The 23,004-nt window shown below is 43.3% G+C and overlaps 1 protein-coding gene across 1 annotated transcript in view; it reads right to left on the bottom strand.

Moving 5' to 3' along the window:
- lck (LCK proto-oncogene, Src family tyrosine kinase) overlaps positions 1–19,685 on the bottom strand; it is a 37,146-nt gene extending 17,461 nt beyond the window's left edge. The window contains exons 1-9 of the mRNA XM_080784393.1: positions 19,578–19,685; positions 12,307–12,428; positions 9,811–9,880; positions 9,526–9,616; positions 8,922–9,023; positions 8,434–8,537; positions 7,439–7,588; positions 5,365–5,517; positions 1,546–1,729 (exon numbers count right to left, since the gene is read on the bottom strand). Of these exons, the coding sequence (XP_080640519.1) occupies positions 1,546–1,729; positions 5,365–5,517; positions 7,439–7,588; positions 8,434–8,537; positions 8,922–9,023; positions 9,526–9,616; positions 9,811–9,880; positions 12,307–12,417 (965 nt within the window). The 5' untranslated portion in view covers positions 12,418–12,428; positions 19,578–19,685. The remainder of the gene's footprint in view (positions 1–1,545; positions 1,730–5,364; positions 5,518–7,438; positions 7,589–8,433; positions 8,538–8,921; positions 9,024–9,525; positions 9,617–9,810; positions 9,881–12,306; positions 12,429–19,577) is intronic.
- Positions 19,686–23,004: the final 3,319 nt, after the last annotated feature.

Below are 23,004 nucleotides of genomic sequence, written 5' to 3'. Positions count from 1 at the left end.
CACGTTTACTTTGAAACCCTTTCGGGGCGCAGAGTGCAAGAGGCCGAAGCTCAAAATAGCCTCTCTCGTGTATAGGAGGAGCAGAAGGGCATGTTTTGAGAGGCCCCCATGGCAAGCATCCAGACCGGCTCCCTATTCCTGTTTGTTTACACAATAATTACATTGTCGAAATAATCGCAGATAATGAACACATATATATACAGCCCCCGATCCCTCGAGTCTATATCCTTGTGTGTGTGTATAGCAAACATTAGAATCCAAAGCAAATCTATAAGGATCAAAAGGTGTTTGATTCCTTTTTGTACAGAGTCGCTACTCGCTGGAGTGGAGATTGCATGTGAAAAGACGTGTGTGAGTCACGACCAGAGGCAGAACACACAGGCGAGCAGGTAAACACCCTGCGCTCTTTGTTTCAAAATCACTCCCCAGATCCAGCTTTCTGATAACGGGTCAACATGTTAGATCCTGAAAGGCTATGACACCGGGCTGACTGTAGTGCGTGCGCGCGTCTGTGTGTCTGTGAGTGAGTGTGTCTGTGTGTGTCTGTGTGTGTGTGTGTGTGTGTGTGTGTGGCCGTCCCCAGGTGCAACAGCTTACCTGGACCTGCACCGTCTTTGGTTTTCAGGTCTTTATACAGTGAGAGAGAGAGTCACTCGTGCAGACGCGCTCAGACATATTTTGGAATGATTCAGCCAAAGGAAAAGGCTTAATTTGACTATACGGTTGGATTTAGTCTCGGCCGAAGCATGAGTAATCGTTCATATAAGACAGTAGTCCCCAGGGGCCACGTATATTCCTTTGCCTTTTGAGAAAAATAATAAGAAAACAAACCTCCGATCCTCTCGGTGACGTCTATTGGATTTCACCTTCATTGTAGGGTTTGCACGGCCTTTATGAATTGTTCTGTACTTGGGTTACTGTACCTGTCGCCCATATAAATCCTTACAATACGTAAGAATGCTGACCGGAGGCTGTGTAGCAGTGCTTCTCAAACATTTCTGGCTCATAGGCTTACTTCTGTAAATAACCTTTTCATCCACGGCACCCCCTGCATTACATCTTTACGTTATAGCATACGTCTTACGTCTATACGTCATATTAACGTATACGTAAATATGTCAATCTGATCTTTCCCCCCAAAGATACAGTAGAGAGAATATCATCGTTTCCATTATAGGACAGATTGAAAATATATTTTATACTCATACGTTTAACCACTTAAACCAGGGGTGGGCAACTTTGCGAAGGAGAGGCCAATATATTTCTACACGCCATTGTCTATTACGTTACTGTCGTGGCAAAAATAGCTGATCTACAAGCTCAAAACGTGCCGCGGTGCGACGCATTTTGAGCTTGTAGATCATCTATTTTTGCTATTATTTGAATTGAAATCCAGATTTATTTTTGTAAAATCATTCCAGGTGACTAAAATGTGACTAAAACTGAATGAAAAACTATATGCAAGAGACTATGACTAAAACTAAAAACCAAAAATTGCTGCCAAAAACAACACTGACGAACACTCGACGAAGACGAGTACTATACTAACCGTTCTCCATGTACTCTGTGATGATGAAGATGGGCTCCTGGGTGACCACGGCGAACAGACGGACCAGCCGGGGATGCTGCAGGTTCTTCATCATGTTGGCCTCGGCCAGGAAGGCCTCCACCGTCATGCTGCCGATCTTCAGTTTCTTGATGGCCACCTTCCGGTCGCCGTTGTACACACCTGCAGGTATATACGTCGTCAACCGACATGCATTTATTTATTTATTTTGAAGAAAAAATAAATTCCTATCATTTTTTATCCCACCGATTTTGCAACCCTTTTTTTCCACCCAGTGTCAATTATTATTATTTTTTTAAGATTTTCTTTTCCTGCCTTTAATAGGTTGAAAGTAACCTGACAGGAAACAGGGAGAGAGGGGGGGGGGGGGGGACACACAAGCAGCAAAGGCCGTCGGGATTCGGGAGTCGAACCTGCGGCACCAAACGGACGGCACCAAATGTAACACTCTCTGAGTTAAATTAACATTGTTTTCACAATATAAATTGGGGTGTCTCAGAGATAGAAATGCCTTTAAATTGGGGTCTGTAGACTAATATACATCTCAATGTGGGGGTCTTTTTGAAATTAAACGGGTTGAGAATCACTGCTAGAGTTGTAAAAAATCTTCTCTTATGGGGGTCCCTCCATGGCATATATTTTCAAATGGGGGTCCGCGGGCTAATGAGTATCATTTTGGGGGTCCTTGACGTGAAAAGGTTCGTGAACCACTGATTTACTCATTTAGCATAGCCATTAGCATAGCCATTAGCAACAGAATCCATTTTGTGTGCGGCTGTGTGTGTGTGTGTGTGTGTGTGTGTGTGTGTGTGTGTGTGTGTGTGTGTGTGTGTGTGTGTGTGTGTGTGTGCGTACGGTGCGTTTGTGTGTGTGTGTCTAGGATTAGTCATCGGTGATGTAATGTCATGGGCTGGTTGTCAAACTCAATTGAGACCTGATGACCCTCCACACACACACACACACACACACACACACACACACACACACACACACACACACACACACACCATCCTCGTTGCACATGATGTACAGTCGTACGTTTAACCCATCAGGGGAGTAAGCTAATTTACTGTCCTTTAAGGCAACATTCCAGAACGTATTAGTGCTTTTCTACTCAAAGACGCCGTCTGAAGAGCACAGCTGTCCAAAACAGTATACCGGGAGGAGAGAGAGACGAGAGAGAGAGAGAGAGAGAGAGAGAGAGAGAGAGAGAGAGCATCATAAACATTTATTTACAACTTGTTATACATCTTTTTCATATACATTTAATTTACTCTCCCGTCTCCTCATATTTGAATACAATGTTGTTGCGTTTACTATTAAATTGTGCATTTCCCGTCAGTCAGTTGTTTGGTTGGTACACCCTGACATCACGTGACATCACCAGGGATGGAGACCAATATTCAAGCCCATATATGGGAATAATGCCCATATATGGAGGTCCCTGATGTCAACAATATTGGCCAGCAACTCTACATCTGACCTCAAACCCAGTGGCGCGCTACGAGCTTGTATAGGTCTGCTATTTTTGAAAGATCGAAGAACGACTGACATAGAAACATAGCTTTTTCAGAAAACTGTCAGGATGTAGAAGACATAGAAAACTATTAGGATTTAGAAGCCTTTAAAAAAAAATCAACATCAGTCCTTCACGGCTGCCGAACTGATCTGACACGCATGGATGAACACTTCATGGGATATGACAGTGGCCATGGTGCTGCTGGTTGTATAGTACATCGAAGACGCATTCCACCGAAGGACATTTTTTTTTAGGACTATAATGCAAGCGGTCGTTTTGGAAGCTGTATTGTTGTGTTTGCCAAAGAGTGGTGGTGGGACTGTAAATACCTGTAAATATTTACCTCTCCAGTCTCCACTAAAGTATATATAGGCAATAATAATGTGTTAACATTTTTAAAGACCCTTCTTTTTCTTCTTTGTTTTTGTATTCAGACAGCCAGAAATGGGTAAAACGCTCCCAAAAAACACTTAGTCTCTGTGACACAATCTATAGGGGCCGCAATCTGCATTCAAAGGTTTTCCTATAGAAGCTTTGTCATTGGTTGATTTGCCGGTCTACTTCCTGATTGGTTAGTTATTTCCACAGGGACATTTTCGACCAATGCTTCTAGGAAAATCTTTGAATGCAGATTGCGGCCCCTAAATGTGTCACAGAGACAAAACATTGGGAGTGTTTTACCCATTGCTGGCTGTCTGAAAAAATAAAAAATAAATAAAAAGGTAATTAAAAGTTAGACATAATTATTGCTTATTTGACATATTATTGCTTATTAACTGTAAATCATTTACTGCAGCAGAGAGACACACAGAGTACATGGACAGATATACTGTACTCACCAGGGCTTATCAATATACGTACAGTACACGGACAACATGTGTCTGTGGCAAAGACTTAATTTACACACCATCATAATGTTCTTTTTTTGATCATTATACACCCAATTGCTGAATGTCAAGTCTCCAGGTTATCTTCAGAAAAAACAGACCTGCTCTGTGGTCTTCAGGGCTATCTCTTTATATGTGTTTCTTATTATTATTGTCCGCTCAGTTTCTATGTCCACATGGTAAAAATATAAAATAAAAAAAAATTGACAAAAACAGCCCAACATCTGGTGGTGAGTGACAACACAATCAGACCAGAGGCTGTTTTGCATAGATACGGTCGGGTGTGCCATGGTTGGGATTTTGACACAAAAGGTTTTAAAACCCACACAGACGATGTAACACTAAACCCATGGATCTTTATGAATGAAAGGACGATTAATGTGCTTATGATTTTATGATAAGCTATACCGTTTAATGAGGAGCATTCACTCTCCTGCAGGTAACAATTGTTTGAGTTAAGCTACCGTGTTAAGGTTAATAATACGTGACATCAGTCGATATAGGTTCCAACCAACCAGCTCAAACAAGCCCTGTGGTTGTGGCTGCGTTGAGGGAATGCCTTACGATGGTGGAAAGCGCACACCGTCAGTATATGAAGGCCCAAAGCCAGATTGAGCAACTGTGGGCGCGTGATCAAACTGTGCAAGCGAAAGTGCATCTATAAACTGCCAATGCCACACGTTAACGTTGGGCTGCTGCATGCCTGGAGGCGTTTAAAAAAGTGTTCCCACACGCAGGTTGATTGGCTGATTCGGTGCAGACGAACATCAACCGTCATTATGTGTGACAACTCACCCCAACGTGTATTAGGTTCATATAGAGTCCACACACGCGGTACACCGGGGTTCGCTCAAAAACACTGGCAAGGGCATGCAGACTATAGTGTTCTAGAGTGACTTGCTCTGCGTGCCTTAATAAGGGCCTTTCAAACGTGAAGCGATATAATAACGCGCCTATAGTTCATTTCCAATGAGACCTGCGGTTTATTTTTGCGCCGAGAAGTCGCGGCGCGACAACGCAAGCGTATTTACGTGAGCGCGGGTGGCCCCGTGAATTTGTGGCGCGCGTGCTCGTCATTTGGGTCTGAATGTCCCCGCACTAATTGGGGGAATGACTGGTCTGTTAATTAATTATTTTTTCCCCCCCCCCGACCCACGCTGGTGGTCTCTCTCTATAGCGCCGTTCCCATTTTTTTGCCCCGCAATCGTCGCTGTGTATTGGCTGCAGCTGCGTAACTTGCCTCTCGCCGCAACGACCATTCTGGCTACATAACTGTATAGCAGCCTACCCTATATATACATGCAGTTGCTCTCTATAGTCTCAACTCTCGTTCTCCAATATTGTCCAACTTTTCATGTCCCGACGGTGCCCAACTTGTCTGCAGCACTCACCCATCCAGACCTCTCCAAACTGCCCCGCCCCGAGCCTGCGTTCCAGTTTGAGGGACTCTCGGGGGATCTCCCACTCGTCCTGCCACCAGGGCTTCTGGGGAACCTTCGACTGGCACGGCTTGGCCAGCCGCGTGCACAGCCCCTCCGCCTCGCCTGCATGCGCCACACCACCAAAAAGACAAACAAAGCGTGGTCCGAAATAGGGTCGTTAAAGGTTTTATGACATTCATTTTCTTTTTCTTTTTTCTTTTAGGACCTCAATTACACCCAAAAAAAACCCTGAACTTTGAACATTCAGTGGATTTTCTGTGGTCTGAAGTTTTCTTTGGGGTTTGGAAGTCTTTTGAGCTACAATGAAAACAGGCAACACAGTGAAAACAGTGACATCTGCTGGCAAATCCCATTGACATAATATATGGGATTTGCAGGATCTTACATCACAAACAGCAGGAAAATCTGAGCACCTAGTTTGAGCCAGAAAACCCCAGATCACAGAAAATCTACTGAATGTTAAAAGTTCATGTTTTTTGGGTGCAATTGAGATTAGAAAACCTAAAACAATTCCAAAACCTATTTTTTAATGTCACCATCCCTTTAAGCAAGCATGAACCCTATAGCTTCCCTGGTCTGGGGGGGGTCGTGTCATATAGTATAGGGCAGGCAAACATTTGACAAAAATAGGTCAGCATTTTTTATGAAAATCATGGCAGATCTACACGTTGTGACCGTGTAGATTTCCGTTTGTGGTTCTCTAAGTGGATTTTAGGGTCTACTCTAAATGGACCCTTGCAAGTATGTAACTCTGACAGTGTACACATAGAGCCAAATGGACCCTCACAGGATTATTCGGTTCCATTTGTGTACTGTCAGAGGTAAGGGGGAAGCTTGAAAGGTAAAAAAGAAAACGAAACAAACATTGGTGTGTAGAGGAAAAAAAGTCGGGGGACAAATCCACAGCAAATGGTTAAAAGATTGTTAGTATGATCATGATAATATGACCATGATGTGGTGATCCGTATCCCTCTACACCGGTGGTTCCCCAAAGTGGGGTCCGGCGGGGACCCCTAGGGGTCCTTGAGTGAGTTCCAGGGGGTCCCCAGCTGCAGCTAAATGATAACTATAGGAACCAAATGGACCCTTATGGGTCTGTGTAACTCAGAGAGTGTACCAGTGGAACCATATGGCCCTATATAGGGGTCCATTTGGTTCGATGTGTGCACTCTCATATAGTTCAATTAACATTGATTTTACAATATACATTGGGGGTCCCCAGAGATGGAAATGCCATTAACCCATTTTGGGGCGGGCACCCCTTTTGGTGTTAGCATCATGTTATGCTTTAGCTATTGAAAAACAGCAGATCTACAAGCTCATAGCGCGCCACCGAGTGGCGCGCTACGAGCTTGTAGGTCTGCTATACTGTCATTTTCAAACAGACATTTGTAGAATCTGATCTCAGGTCAGAATGGGTTAAATGGGGGGGGAGTGAGTTCTCATCGGGCCCGAAAATTAAGGTCCGGCCCTAACTGGGCCCTAACTGATCAGGCCCTATAGGCCCGGCCCGGCCCGACTGATTAGAATAGATTTTAGGCCCGACCCGGCCCTAAAATGTCGGGTCGGGTCGGGCCTGGTCGGATTTGTGTATAGAATTTGAGAACTCTACACAGAGTAAAAGTGAAACGCCAGTCAGCACCATCTTCATAATAGATAAATACACAAACAGACAGAACAGAACTATTATTTTTATTATTCTAAACAAATTCAATATATATATATATTTTTTTCTTTCATGGAGCCCCAGGCCCGGCCCGGCCCTGCCCTACTGATTAGCATACATTTTAGGCCCGGCCCGGCCCTAAAATGTCGGGTCGGGCCTGGTCGGGTTCAGGCAGAGTTTGAGAACTCTAGAGTGGGTGGTCCTTGAAATGAAAATCGGTGAAAACACTGCCAGAGCCATAAAAAATATATATTTTCAAATGGGGGGGTCCGCGGGCTAATGGGTATCATTTTGGGGGGGGTCCTTGACATGAATAAAGGCTTTAGGGAACCACTGCTCTATACACATTCATCTCACGTGAGTAATGCTGGACGAGCTCCTTCAGGGAGAGGAAGGATATCTTGGCGGTGATGTAATACCCTCCGCTGTCCATGTTGCGGATTCTGTAGTGCTTGACCGTCTCTCCCGAGTCGTGGTCCAGGTCCCTCACCGATAAGGAGAACGACCCTGCAGGGAAGAGGGGCTGTATTACATATCATTTTGGGGCCGTCCTTGAAACATGAAATATTGAGAAACCGTGGAATGCACTTATCCCGCATTGCAGTCAGAACTGCAGCATCACTCCCAATCTTTCCGCCGTATATAGTCTGAAAACCCACCTTTTTAAGACTCCTGAAAGTCATGGCTCGTAGCACTTATACCCTATACCCCCCCTTAGATAGCATTTCTGTAGACTTAGATAGCATTTTATACAGATTTATAGCATGTTACTGTAAGCAGACAGCATTATAATTGCATTGTATGTAGTCATAGCACCTCATAGTACATATGTATCTAGAATAGTATAGTATATATGTATAGTTTCATTATATAGATATTCCACTGTTACGTTCTTAGCTTACGCATGTTTCATGATAAATGCTTTTTATGTGATTATTCCCATGCTTTTTTTTGTTCTTGCTTAATGTATAAATCGCTCTGGATTAAGAGCGTCTGCTAAATGCCTAAATTGTAAATTGTAAGAAACACTGACGTAGAAACATAGGTTTTTTCAGAAAACATGTCAGGAGTTTAGAAGACATTTGTAGAATCGACTTCAGGGCCTAAATGGGAGACATTATATATATTTTTATAATGGGCCTTGTTTGGTTGTTTACCCATTTTGGTGTTAGCATTATGTTGTGCTTTAGCTATTGAAAAATAGCAGACCTACAAGCTCGTAGCGCGCCACTCGGTGGCGCGCTATGAGCTTGTAGGTCTGCTATTTTTTTTGTTTAAACTGTCAGGATTTAAGACATTTTTAGAATCTGATCTCAGGTCAGAAAGTGTTGCAAAAAGAGCCGGTGGTTCACCTGGCGACGTCTCGCTCTCTCTGAGCAGGAAGGACCCCTGAGTGTTCCCAGGAGCCAGGAGCAGCCTCATGGCGTCGTTTCTGGACAGGCCCCTGAAGAACCATCTGGAACGCCACACAAGCACACAAGCAAAGGTTAGAATGTAAAGAAGTGTGACTCATGGACTGCAATATAGATCCATGATATAGGATCTTAATAAATAGATCATATCATCCCTAAAAGATCCCTTGTTATAAATTAATTTTTTTGAAAGGACAAAAAACTATGGGCAATTTGGTCTATATAATTTCAGATTTTAAAGTTATCTTTTTTTTGTTTGTAGTTAACTATAATAAACCTTGATACGTTCTCACACACTCGCACACTATACAGTACATCTCTAAACCACATCCCCTGCCCGAGAATATATATATATATATTCTACGCAGCAGTGTTGTGGTGGTTGTCGGAGCATATATATATGCAGCAGTGTTTCCTGTGTGACTCACGGCTCTGTCTCGTTTGTGTTCATGGCGGCCACGAAGTTGTACGGAACGTAGCCCCTCTGGCCTGTGATGAGCGACTCTGCCATGTACCACTCTGGATCATCCCTGGTGGCACACGCACACACACACACACACACACACACACACACACACACACACACACACACACACACACACACACACACACACACACGTCACACACACACACACACACACACACACACACACACACACACACACACACACATGAAAACGTGTTCAAATCTTCCAGTATATGTTCATTCACAGCGAACGCTTTTAACTCATATATTTGCTTCATGGAGGGAACCTGGAGACGGAGGTCTGCGTCCAAATACATGTAATCGTGTGGGTGTGGGTCGTTGGCATGAAATAGTTTGACATAGACAGAAACACTGTCAGGATTTAGAAGACATTTCTGTAGATTCTGGTCTGGGGTTTACTAGCATGCAGCCAGCGTGGCTTCCTCCTCTCTCTCTCTCTCTCTCTCTCTCTCTCTCTCTCTCTATCTATCTATCTATCTCACCCAAAAACACAGCTTCTTCTGTCCACGGCTGTCCGCTAAAGTGTGCCCAGAGTGACTCCTTACTTGTTAAGGATCTTCAGCTTGTCTCCCTTCATGAAGCCCAGGTCGTCGTTGTGGTTGGGTTCATAGCTGAATAAGGCCACCACGAGGTTGTCTGCACACACACACACACACACACACACACACACACACACACACACACACACACACACACACACACACACACACACACACACACACACACACACACATGCACACACACACACACACACAGTTGTATAAGGCCAACACGAGGTTGTCTGCACACACACACACACACACACACACACAGACAGGTTTGTAGTGTACCTGGTAGAGGGGACGTCGGAGGTGAATGTTGTGAGTGCTGTGAGGGGTATGGAACCAGCTCATCTGTGTACTGTGTGACGAGAGAGGGAAAAGGTTTGTTTTGTTATTATGTTATTGGTATTTGAGCACAGGCGAAAATAACATTTCCGCTATGCATGAATGGTAAATGGTGCATTTATATATAGCGCTTTTATCCAAACGCGCTTTTCAGATCAGATTGTGCATTTCATTCACCCATTCGCGCGCACATTCACACGCCGATGGGCGGAGGAAACCATGCAAGGCACAAACCTTCACATCGAGAGCAATTAGGGGTTCGGCGTCTTGCTCAAGGACACTTCGACACTATAACTCTTAAGATCCCAATAATGCGACACCTTTACTTTGTAGGACACGTGCATTTCCCTTATGCAGTTTAAGTGGACTTTCACAATACAGTTACAATTACAATTTTGGCATTCAACAAAATGCTCTTGTTCTCTCGCATCAGTGGTTTTCAACCTTTTTCATATCAAGGCTATTATTTATTCGGCATTTAAGCCACGGCACCACCATTTGATGACATTTAAAGCCTCTCAGACCCAAAACTAAAGAATATTGTGTTGCTGTTGGATAAGATCTTGTCCACAGTTCCATGCTGTATTGATGTTCGTGCCATTAGGATAGACAACAGGCAAACATTAATCAAAAATCAAACAATATTCTACATTCTCTCTAAATCTGTAGACTTTCTCTTGAGAGCGTAAAATGAAATCAAGTGGACCCGTGTACGCTCTCAAGAGTTAAAGCTCTATAAGGGTCCATTTGGTTACCAACTCCCCATCGTTTACCTGGGGACCACCTGGAACCCCCTCAAGGACCGCACTGGTTGAAAACCACTGTCTCACATGAACCATGTTAGTCAGTAAACAACAACAGGGTAAATATATATAGGGCCATAAATAGAGTGCAGAGAAAAACAATTTAGTGCTTCGAAGAAACTAGGATAGCGGCCAGGTAACCCTAGCATCTGTGTAAACAACATGCTATATAAATAGCACACACACACACACACGCTAGTGTGTAGAATAAATTGTCACAGGTATTGTGAGAGCAGACTAAGTGGCTCATATACAGTGGTCACATGTGTTATTCTCCTCTGACTCTTTAGAACGGGCCATGTCTAATCCACATGGGAGGAAGCAATGGAACGCCGATGGAAGGATTACAGTTTTCCGATTAATTGCTCGCACAAAAGAACAACTTCCCCCCGCCCTGAGATAAATAAGCATAAAGCAGCCTTGGGAACCGACGGTTCCAGGGTGGTGGAACCAGGAGCTTATGTCCTGTTTACGCGTCTCAAATAAACTTTAACTGGCCTGCGGGGCTGGGCCATGGCTCAGCGGTCCAGGCACCTTGGCTGGTAATCCAGTCTGGCAGTGTGCCACGGGTTCGACTCCCGATCCCGACGGCCTTTACTGCATGTCCCCCCCCCCCATCTCTCTCCCCATTTCCTGTCAGCCTACTGTCTGTCCCTCCATAAAAAATATAAAATAAAGCCAAAAAAACATTTAAATAAACTTTAACTTACATCATTTCAAGGGGAAGTTGCCTTGATTCCCAGAGCCAAAAACGTGAAAATACCCCATATACAGGTACTAGAATTTTGTGGCCCTGACGGGCCGCTCATCCTGGTTACATTGCAGCGCACTATGGAAGAAGGTAATTGCGGGAGTTGACTCCACATGTAGTAACGGATGGGTTATTAGTTATTATGTGTCCTTATTAGTGTAGTGTAGTGTATAGTCAACATGTTAAGGCTCGTACACACTGCCCGGTATTTGCTCCGATTATGCTGTCAGGGAGCATTTTTGGCTCTCGCCGACAAAAACCCCTGATCTGACGTTAAGTGGTGCCCAAATGGTAGATCACGATCTACAAAGGCTTTGCAGGTAGACCACATGACATGCCCCTAAAAATATATATAATTTTAATATAAAAAACGATTTTTGCATCTGCCGCTTTAGATGACCTGAGATGACTTGATTGATTGACATCAAAAAGGGCCTTTCAGCTCAAACTGCAAATACTTGTTGTTGCTTACAATCATCAGTAGCAAAGTGAAATACCAACAAAAATAAAACGGTTTTCAGACAGACAGCTATGTTGTATGGTTTAGAGACAGACAGCTATGTTGTATGGTTGGTTTAGACTAGAGACAGTCGCACTGAGGAAAAGACAGGAAGCCGAGCTGGAGGTAGCAGAGACTAAAAGGTTGAGGTTCTCTCTGGGAGTAACAAGGATGGATAGGATCAGGAACGAGTACATCAGAGGGACAAAAAACTGAAAAGAGGACATGATGTTAGTTGTTGTGAAAGAATTGGAGAGGCAGAGGACAGGTTGAGATGGAGGCAGATGATTTGCTGTGGCGACCCCTGAAGGGAACAGCCGAAAGGAAAATAAGCAAGGTACAGGCCATATAGAAGAACACATGCAAAGTTGCAGACAAAAACTCACCGGATTGCAGGTCTGAGGTGGCATGTCACAGTTGCATTGATCACAAACTTCATCCAAGTTCTCGATCCATTCGTCGTTGTCTGTGTAGTCTGAACTGCAGCTACAGCCCATCTTTGCTGAAACTTTAAACATTCACGTTAATGTCACGAATTAAATGATACCGTATGTCACTTATTTACTGTGCTTCTGGATGTGGAGCGATTGGGTTGGGTGAGGAAAGATGCAACTAAGTCCTGGCATTGAGGCCTAAAGAGCCATCCACCTCAAGCACTAACTATGACTATAACTATATAACCAGTAAGGGCCGATTCATACTCCTATTTTACGCTGTTTCGGCGCTGTAGTGCCGAAATGATTTCGGCTCGTCAGAAATTTTCAGTAGCACCGAAGAGCCGACTTTAGGACGGTACCCGCCCCCCCGAACCTCAAATGACGTCAAATTGTAGGCTCTACAGAGCCGAACCGACTTTTTTTTTTTTTTTTTTTTTTTTTTATCCCACGATTTTGTAACCCAGTTTTCTTTTTCACCCAGTGCCAATTATCTAATGTAATCCTGGGCGCTACACTTCCTCTGCCAACCTGGGGGGGCAGCGGACTGACCTCATGCCTCCTTCTATGCATGAGGAGTCCAAGCTGCTTCTTTTCACCTGACAGAGGGGAATTTCCCTGGCCGGACATAGCGTGTGGAAGGGACACGTTATTCCGACCAGGTCCTTTCCCCTCCATCAGGCGCCCCGGCTGGCCAGGGGGAGGTAGTTTTAGAGACCAGGATTACGGCATGTTTTTGTGAGGGTATCTACCCTAGGGGACACGGGGAGAACATGCAAACTCCACACAGAAAGGCCCTATCGCCAACCCCCACCTCGGGTATGGGCACTGATGACGCGGAGGAGGGAACACGCCGCCAGTGCCCACAGTGTCCCCAGTGGGAATCGAACCCAGGACCTTCTAGCTGTGAGGCGACAGCACTACCAACTGTGCCACCGTGCCCCCCCGAACCGACTTTTATTCGGCTCTAAAATAGGAGTATGAATCGGCCCTTAGACGCCTGAGAGCGAGAAGCACGCATCCGCCCGGGTGACAGCAGACTGCTGGGTGAGTGCTGGCGCTTTGGAATGGGGGGGGGGGGGGGGGGTCAGATCAACATCTGTCCATGGGTGACAACAGACAGCTGGGCGAACGCTGGCGCTCTGGCATGGGGGGTAAGATCTTAATTTTCGGGGCCTGTTGAGAACTCTAGTTTTCGCCGGCTGCCGGGCACGGCTGCACTAATAACTTTGGGGCAGGCCCGTCTAGAGTTTAAATGGACAGGTATCAGTCAACACTCATGAGGGAGACATCGAAGAGGAGGAAGGATGGATGGGGAAGGATGAACATATGGAATGTCAACACAAGTCAGCTCCATATATGGTGATCTAACCCGCCTTGACTATACTGTAATGCACACGACTATACAGTTAGTCCAACGGTTAGACTACAGTTAGTCCAAAACCCGGCCGATCGCCTCCTAACAGGGCACCGGAAGTATATGACCGCATCTCCCCGATTTCTCGCCTCCCTATACACTGGCTCCCTGTGCGCTATACAGGATCCAGTTGAAGATTTTAATGTTTGTTGATTTTAAAGTCTGTAAATGGGTTGGCACCAGTCTACATATCGGAACTTGTAGCTTCCAAAGAATCGACAGGGGCCCTGAGGTCGACTGAACAGTCACTTCTTAACCCATTAGCATCACGTCATGCTTTAGCTATTTAAAAATAGCAGATCTACAAGCTCATAGCGCGCCACCGAGTGGCGCGCTACGAGCTTGTAGGTCTGCTGTTTTTGAAAAAAAACGAAGAACGGCTGACATAGAAACATAGCTTTTTCAGAAAACTGTCAGGATGTATAGAAGACATTCTTAGAATCTGATCTCAGGTCAGAATTAAGATCCCCGAAAGCAAAGCTGAAATCCCAGGGGGAAAGGTCATTTTCCGTTGTGTAGCGCCCTGCCGCCTACGCTGTGGAATGAACTTCCAACCTCGTGTTAGAGCTTCTTAATCCTTGCCTGTGTTTAGATCACGTCTGAAAACTCACTTGTACTCCCTGGCGTTCGAACGAACATGTTGAGTCCCTGCTTCTACCGCAGTATATGTCATTGTGTTGCACTGTTTATAATTGATTGCTTTCGCCCCTTGGTATTTTAGCATTTCTCTTAATGTGTACAGTACACTTTGTTTCAACTCTGTTGTGTTCAATGTGCTTTATAAATAAAGTGGATTGGATTGGGGTAAAGGTTTGAGTTGGTGTGTAGAGTTGCCGGCCAATATTGATGACATCAGGGATCTCCATATATGGCCTTAGTATTGATGACATCAGGGATCCTCATCCCTGATGATGTCACGTAATGTCACATGCTCCGTCCCTGATGTCACGTGTTGTCACGTGCTCTCTCTCACCCCGACCAACACACTGACGGGAAATGCACGATTCCATAGTTAACTATGACTATATTATTTATTATCATTATGTGTGGACTTTTTCAGCCGGGCTCAATATTCAACAAAATACTGTCTTGCATTACAATATATTTTGGACACAAGTATATTCACTTATTCACATCATGCAGGTCACAATGTTCTGTTTTCACAGTCACCTCTATATAGCCAGATCCAAACAAATGGAAGTATACGGGTCAATTTTGTACACTTTGATTTGGACTGTGTAACATGCTATGCTATGAGAGGGTCAAAACATTCTGTTTAAAGGTTTTATGACATTCATTTTCATTTCTTTTTCTTTTTTCTTTTAGGTTTTATGACCTCAATTACACCCAGAAAACCTTAACTTTGAACATTCAGTGGATTTTCTGTGGTCTGAAGTTTTCTTTGGGGTTTGGAAGCCTTTTGAGCTACAATGAAAAAACAGGCAACACAGTGAAAACAGTGACATCTGCTGGCAAATCCCATTGACATATATGGGATTTGCAGGCTCTTACATCACAAACTGCCGGCAAATCAGAGCACCTGTTTGAGCCAGAAAACCCCAGATCACAGAAAATCTACTGAATGTTAAAAGTTCATGTTTTTTGGGTGCAATTGAGATTAGAAAACCAAAAAAATAAATAAGAACAATTCCAAAACCTTTATTTTAATGTCACAATCCCTTTAATATTGTCTGATTAATGTTGTGAGAGTCAAAATGTACAAGCACTGTCCGTGTCCTTGACTAAAGAACATATGGGATGACTATATACACTTCTAAAAAGCATGCACATCCAAACCATCCGCATTAGATGCTGGACTGTGGTTGTAATATTTAACTACCGTACAAACTTTTCAATAGTTGTTGTTGTTTCTAAATATTTTCAAAAATGGCATTGTGAGTCGTTATAAGCTTGTAGATTGGCTATTTGTTAGTTGAATAAATAAAATAGGGCTTATGTGGTTAAAAGATTACATGGGATTATTTTCTACTATGTGGGACTCCAATTACCGGTAGTTCATGACATTTCCTTTTCCTTCCTTCCTTTTTTTTCCCCAGCCGTTGCAGACTTTAAAACCTACAGTATATGTATTGTTGTTTGTTGTCCCAACGACAGTAGCAGAGCATGTCACAGATTTGACACGCATGAAAGTTTAGTGTGAACCTGGTTTGTTTTGAAGCAGTCCTGCATGTACCACTGTGTCTCTTTTCTTTGTTTCTGGTGTTGAATTCTGTCCGGTTTTGTCTGTGGTATATTGAATTCTGATCCACATCCGAATGAGTACAGTATAACCAGGAGAGGCTGTTACCAATACCATGATATTATCTATTATTTCAAAGTTGGTTTTCTTTTGATAATTCGCTCAAGAACAGAACAGCCCAAATCAAGTCAAACTAAATGAATGGTGTTACAAGCTCAGTTCTATCGACTGTGTCCTGCGTGTATACTTTTACAACGATGATATCAAAAATCCTATCGATATCCCGTGTAATCCGTGCTGTGTGCACGTGCTCGGCACATGGTATCCGTCCACTGCCGTGCGTGTATACAGTACGCACGTGAAGGAATAGTGTTCTCAAGCTCACTGAGCTCCCATTGGTCCAGACAGTATACCGGCCTGCACTGACCCAGTTGGTCAGTGGGCTAATCGCCGTCTGTCCCTAAAGGCTCAAACTCATGAGAAAACTCTGGAAAAGTCTGACCCTGCAGTGACTTGCGAGGCAGCACGAGGGGGTCCCCCGAGGAGGACCACTGGAGGCAGGATGACAGAGTGATATATATATATAAATATATAAATATATATAGAACTCTTTGGGGACACGACAGCAGCAGGGACGTGCACACATAGACATCAAAGGGGGCTTCAGCCCATGCCCTTTTTACGCGTCTGTAAAAAAAACTGCCCTCTCCAGACCACGAATGCAGCGTTTACTACACGGTGAAAGAAATGCAAAATGCAGCTCCTTTCCATGCCATGCCGGAAGCCATGCAGCATTCAGGAGAATTGCTTTTTTTCTCCAAAGTCTCCTGAACTTGAACACAGTAATTTGTTTAGAAATCCATGTCGTTACACCGCATCTCCACTAGCTGAAGAGTGCTGGGTGGCGGCCCAAAAATAGCTGATCTACAAGCTCTCAACGCGTCGCAAACGCCACGCGTTGTGAGCTTGCAGATTTGCTATTTTCTCTACTTTTGTCCAAAGTTTCCAGTTTCCAGCCCCTGCCTCTCTATAACACTCTCTGGACAGCAGGGTTTATCTACTGGCAGATCATCACAGAGCTATATACGCAAACAACGACAGCAGTTTCCATTCGAGGGGCCGGGAGATGCCCTGGTTCTGAGAAGATAAGATGAGGGGTCTTCTCTTCACACTCACGTTGTTATACTTGCGCAAGCAGAGCGCACACGCACTAGTTTCGCCCAGGACGATATTCGATGCGTATATGCACCGTCCCAGCAAATGACGTAATGACTATACTTGCGCCTGATACGGCAGTGGTGCCAGATTACATGTACACACAGGAGCATTACCTTTAATCCTCCCGACACTAAAACATAATATCGTCATTACGTCACCATCGTAAACCAATTACACTCTGGCATTGGGTCCTTTAATCCACATCTTTATTACGTCATCATTGAGAGCTAGTTATACCAGTTATACCCTGACGTCATATGCTGGGACTGTGCATACACATCGAAAGTGGCACAAAGTAACCACAGTATACCGCTAATCAATTTATAACTTACATAATACATAGAGGCATTTCCTTTAATCCACCCGACATTGATCGACATATACGTCACCATCGAAGGCATTGGGTCCTTTAATACACATCTTTATTACGTCATCATTGAGAGCTAGTAATACCAGTTATACCCTGACGTCATATGCTGGGACGGTGCATACGCATAAAAAAAGTACCCACAGTATACCGCTAATCAACTTACAAATTACATACCTAGAGGCATTTAGTATTAATCACTATAGTCCAAGATTAAGTCAATTTAAAGCAATTAAATAATTATACTGTGTATACGTGATAACATGTTTAATTTCAGTTTATATACCTTTTGTTTTCATCCGATATCGATGATTTATTTTTCTTTGAGAAAATAAAAAGGGATCCAGAATAATTCTAAATCGATAAAACTGTATTTATTTTATACATAGAAACTTGTACCATACTTCATAATGCTACCTTTTTACATGCATAAAGTAGGTAGGTAGCAAATAGCTAAACCTAATAATTCAACATTTCAAACGTTCCTTCACAGAGAAGCCGAGATGTGACAGTTTGTAGCGGTTGAAAGTACTTGTGCGCTCTGCTTGCGCACTAGTAGGCCATTTATGGCCATTTATGGCCTACTAGTGTGCAACAAGCAAGTAGGCACTCGACAGAGTGCAGTTCTAGTTTATTCTGGTTCTGATAAGATGAGGAGTCTTCAGACTCACGTTGTTTCTTTGAGTTTGCATATTGATTCTCTTGAGTTTCTGAAAATCACAGAAAATCTCGGTGGTTCTCTGCCATGTTGATTTCGTCGACGATGACGAAAAATGTCCGTCAACTAGCTTTCTTTCACTGACAAACTAAGCTATATGATGTCTAAAACTAAGACTAAATATATTGACAATTCCGTCAACAAATATAAACTCCCTAACTATAATGTTAGGGAGGGACTAGTGGAGAAGAGATCCAGTAGAACTAAAAGACAAGTCTGTTTATGCTTGGTTGTGTGCGTGCCACTCTACGAAAATTGTGATCTACAATTAAGCTACAAGCTTGTGAAATACTATCCTTCAGTGTTTATCGATTTAAATTAATTTCTTTGTACAGTAGTAACCCAGTGGCCATGATCGACTCCCCATCAAATATTATTTTTGAAGCACAACAAAAGCAGTGTTTTTGAAGGATGAGAAAACATGCCGTATCGTGCGTGCTGGAATGTAAAATTAAATTATTTTGTGACATTTCGATCATTCAGTTTTTTTTTTTATTGAACCCAGGGTCATGGAAATAACTTGAAATCAGAAAAGGTTTGGAATTAATGAAATGTTTTTTTACAACTCTTGGGCTATCGTCTCTTTCGAGTGGAAAACTCTTATCTCTCTTCAGGATTCAAATTTAAAAAAATGGTCAAGCCCAAAACGCATCTCTCCGCACCACGGAGCTTGTAGATCTGCTACTTTGGATGCTTTTGAGTGTGACTGTGGTATGATTCACAAACGAAAACATGTCAAAATATGGAGATAGAGGTCAGTCAGCAACAAAATACATGGTCTTTGTCTAACATTACGTGAAGGAATGCATGTGCTACTTCTGATACGTTGTTAGCTTGTAGATCTGTTCTTTTTGTCACGTGGGTGACTGTCACCTTCGTCTCATAAATGCACTGTATGTATGAGTGCTACAGGCCTGGATACGGGATAAAATACTTTTGGAAATGCTTTGAAAATGAATTGTTAAAAGAATGTGTGCCATGGGAACACAGTGAATAATACATTTCCGCCAATATGACGAGAGAGAAAATGGATCTGAGCCTATCGTTTGTTCCAATACTTGTGTCTTGTGCATATATTATGAAAGTGTTTTGTCATGCATGATTTTCACACCCATGTTTCAGTCAGTCAGTGAACTATATACATTTTTTGACCAAATGAGAAAACCATCTACACACATTATTTGGGGTTAATAAAAAAAAGATTGACTCTTGCTTTAAACCTGCATGTTTCCGCACACCAATCATATCCATATACTGACATGTTTCGATCAATAAAAAAAAATCTCTTTAAAATCGCTCTCACCTCTTTATATGAAAAGTCTTGGCACCGAAGGTCCAACCGCAACAACAGGTTCACTTCTCTTGAGCCGAAACACTCTTATCCATGACCAGAATAATGCACGCCGCTCGCAACTTATTTTATTTAATTTGTGTTGCGAATATAACTATTTTAAAGCATATGTATGTATATATATATACAGTATATATACACCCGGGGGAATACTTTCTTCTAACGCCTGCAGCAGTCTAGGTAGGAAGATGATGTCCTGACTGACATCATCAGCGTGGATGTGTGTGTGTGCAGTGTGTGTGTGTGTGTGTGTGTGTGTGTGTGTGTGTGTGTGTGTGTGTGTGTGTGTGTGTGTGTGTGTGTGTGTGTGTGTGTGCGCGTGTGTGTGTGTGCTGCCTGCGTGGTGAGTTAACTACCCAGAGAGAGCATTTCCTGTCGTTGAAAGGTTGAGGCTTGGTGCTCGCAGCAGTCTTCTTCTAACAGATGTGTCACAATACGCAGCTTGCGTGCGTGCGTGCGTGCTTTAGCATTGTGAACTGTCACCTCTGTTAAAGACTGTACTTTTCCCTGTGATGGCAGAACATTATAACGTTAACGTTAACGGTGGGCAGGGGCCATCAATACGCCTGTCTGTCCACAGAAAAATGTGTCTGCAGTGGCAAATCTTTACCCTGCGTTGAGAACCACTATGCCCTTTACTTAAGTGACTGTGTATCATCGTCAGATCACAACAGGAGGTCATGTTACACCTACTCTATCTAACTCTATATGTCTGACAAAGTTCGGTGATCAAAGACTCAAGCCAGGACTCGTGAGGTCATCGTATATGAATCAATCACGCACTCTTTACTATATTCTTCGTCACACAACCGAAGCTGGAAATAGCATATACGGTCACAATGTGTCACAAGTCGATTGTATGACAATTTTGTTAACGTTCAACCAAAATAATGTATTCCAGAGTGTCCAAACTCATGCCACGTATACTGTACACACAGTAGATAAGACTGATATTGCACTTATTTGTTTGAGCTCCGTTTACAAAATGCAGGTCCTATATAAAAGTGTTTATTTGATTGATTTATGAACGTCACGTTTCCTGTGCTGTGCTGTGGTGGTCTGCTGCTCTGAAAAAAAGCACCATGCTATGTTTGTGTAAGTGGTTGGTTTGTCTCTGGTCGCTTTGTAACCTGTGGCTTATTGTTAAGACATGTTTCGTCCTATGGACGCCGGTGTCTGCCACAGACTTCTGTATTGATTTGAATGTATTGTGTATATTGTCTCAGTCACTAACAAAAATATAAACCAAACAGTTGATGGTCTCTTCTCTTGTTGTGACCCATAATAACTGGAGGTGTTAGTTGTGTCAGTAGTCTGGGTTCAAGAGATATGAATTCAGAATTCCTTTCAGATAGTCTGTAACGTGCGCTCACGTCGAACAACACAACAAAACACAACACAACACAACACAACACAACACAAGACAAGACAAGACAAGACAACACAGCACAGCACAACACAACACAACACAACACAACACAACACAAGACAAGACAAGACAAGACAAGACAACACAACACAAGACAAGACAACACAACACAAGACAACACAACACAACACAACACAACACAACACAACACAACACAACACAACACAACACAACACAAGTTACACAACACAACACAACACAACACAACACAAGACAAGACAAGACAAGACAAGACAAGACAAGACAACACAACACAACACAACACAACACAACACAAGACAAGACAAGACAAGACAAGACAAGACAACACAAGACAAGACAAGACAAGACAAGACAAGACAACACAACACAACACAACACAACACAAGACAAGACAAGACAAGACAAGACAAGACAAGACAACACAAGACAACACAACACAAGACAACACAAGACAAGACAAGACAAGACAAGACAAGACAAGACAAGACAAGACAACACAAGACAACACAACACAACACAACACAACACAACACAACACAACACAACACAACACAACACAACACAAGACAAGACAAGACAAGACAAGACAAGACAAGACAAGACAAGACAACACAACACAACACAACACAACACAACACAACACAACACAACAATGGAACACAGAGCTGTTTTGCGGTGACAGACTGCAGCTTCAGCGCACGCACTGACAGGAAGTGGGACCCATCTTCACAGGAAGCGCACAGAAATAGGTGCTTACATTGTTTAGTTTTTTTTTGCCACACCATATCTTGCATGTCATTTGACCACTTATGTATGTTAAGTATTTTTCCATTAAACAAGAACATGACGTATACTAACTTGAGAGCACAAATTAAATTATCAAATTAAATACAGTTTCCAGTCATATTGACATTTTTAACAGAAACGTGCATTTAGCTAAATTAGAAAGGTGTGCTCAGTGAAGGGCAAATCTCCACCAGCAGTGAGACTCGCCCAAATATGGAATGGATCTGAGATGATTGATCGAGCGATTGATTGATTTATTGATTGAATTCTTCATTAACAGTTTGCAGAAAAAAAGCACAGGAAGGTATACAGTTCAATACAAGGTCTGCTAAGAGAATTTAAACCCAAGAAAGCCTATGGCTTGTTTCCATTGGTGTCCTCATAGGATTTATTTTACACATAAAGTAAAGTTGTCATTGATCGATGTGACAGATATACTACTAGTATGGCTATACACAATACTGTTGTTGCTGATTGGTGTAGGACACACACACACACACACACACACACACACACACACACACACACACACACAGTCACACACACACACACACACACACACACACACACACACACACACACACACACACACACACACACACACACACACACACACACACACACAGTGTGAGAAACCCCCCCCCCCCCCCCCCCCCCCTTTTTATTCAGCCTGTAAGTGGTAAGTGGTAATTATCCACGGATATAAAACAGTAGTGATTATTATCTGTTGTTGGGAAACCCTAATGAGGCATTCATTTTAAGGCGCACCGGCCCCAGGCCCGGGGTATTCCTGTTTTCCACCAGTTCCAAATGTGGTTGGAGATCACTATATTCGCTTACGCAATCTCATGGAGATACTATCAGAAAACGTTCCAATACCTCCCCTGCTTCAAAGTGCAGGTGCTGAAATGGTTATTATAGTAGGCAATCAGAAGTGATGAGCTTCAGCATGAGAATCTATTCAGTTCATTGTTCGTATGCCGCTCACCCTAGTTTGCACGTGATGCAGCAAAACAAAATGTTGCGAGCGTTTCTGATTGAATACGAAGCTGTTGTGACATGTCACGAAATGTACAGTGAAGACACGGAATGCGCGCGTGCGGGGGTGGGGGGGGGGGGGGGGGTAGAGCGCGCCAGGGAGAAAGAGCGGGGCTGTGCTGTCGTTGCTGTGTGTTGCTAAGA

The sequence above is a fragment of the Protomyctophum bolini genome (assembly GCF_963924005.1).
Source record: "Protomyctophum bolini genome assembly, chromosome: 15".
Taxonomy (NCBI): Eukaryota; Metazoa; Chordata; class Actinopteri; order Myctophiformes; family Myctophidae; genus Protomyctophum; species Protomyctophum bolini.
Note: the sequence above shows the minus strand (reverse complement) of the source record. Positions and strands in the feature narration are given on the sequence as shown.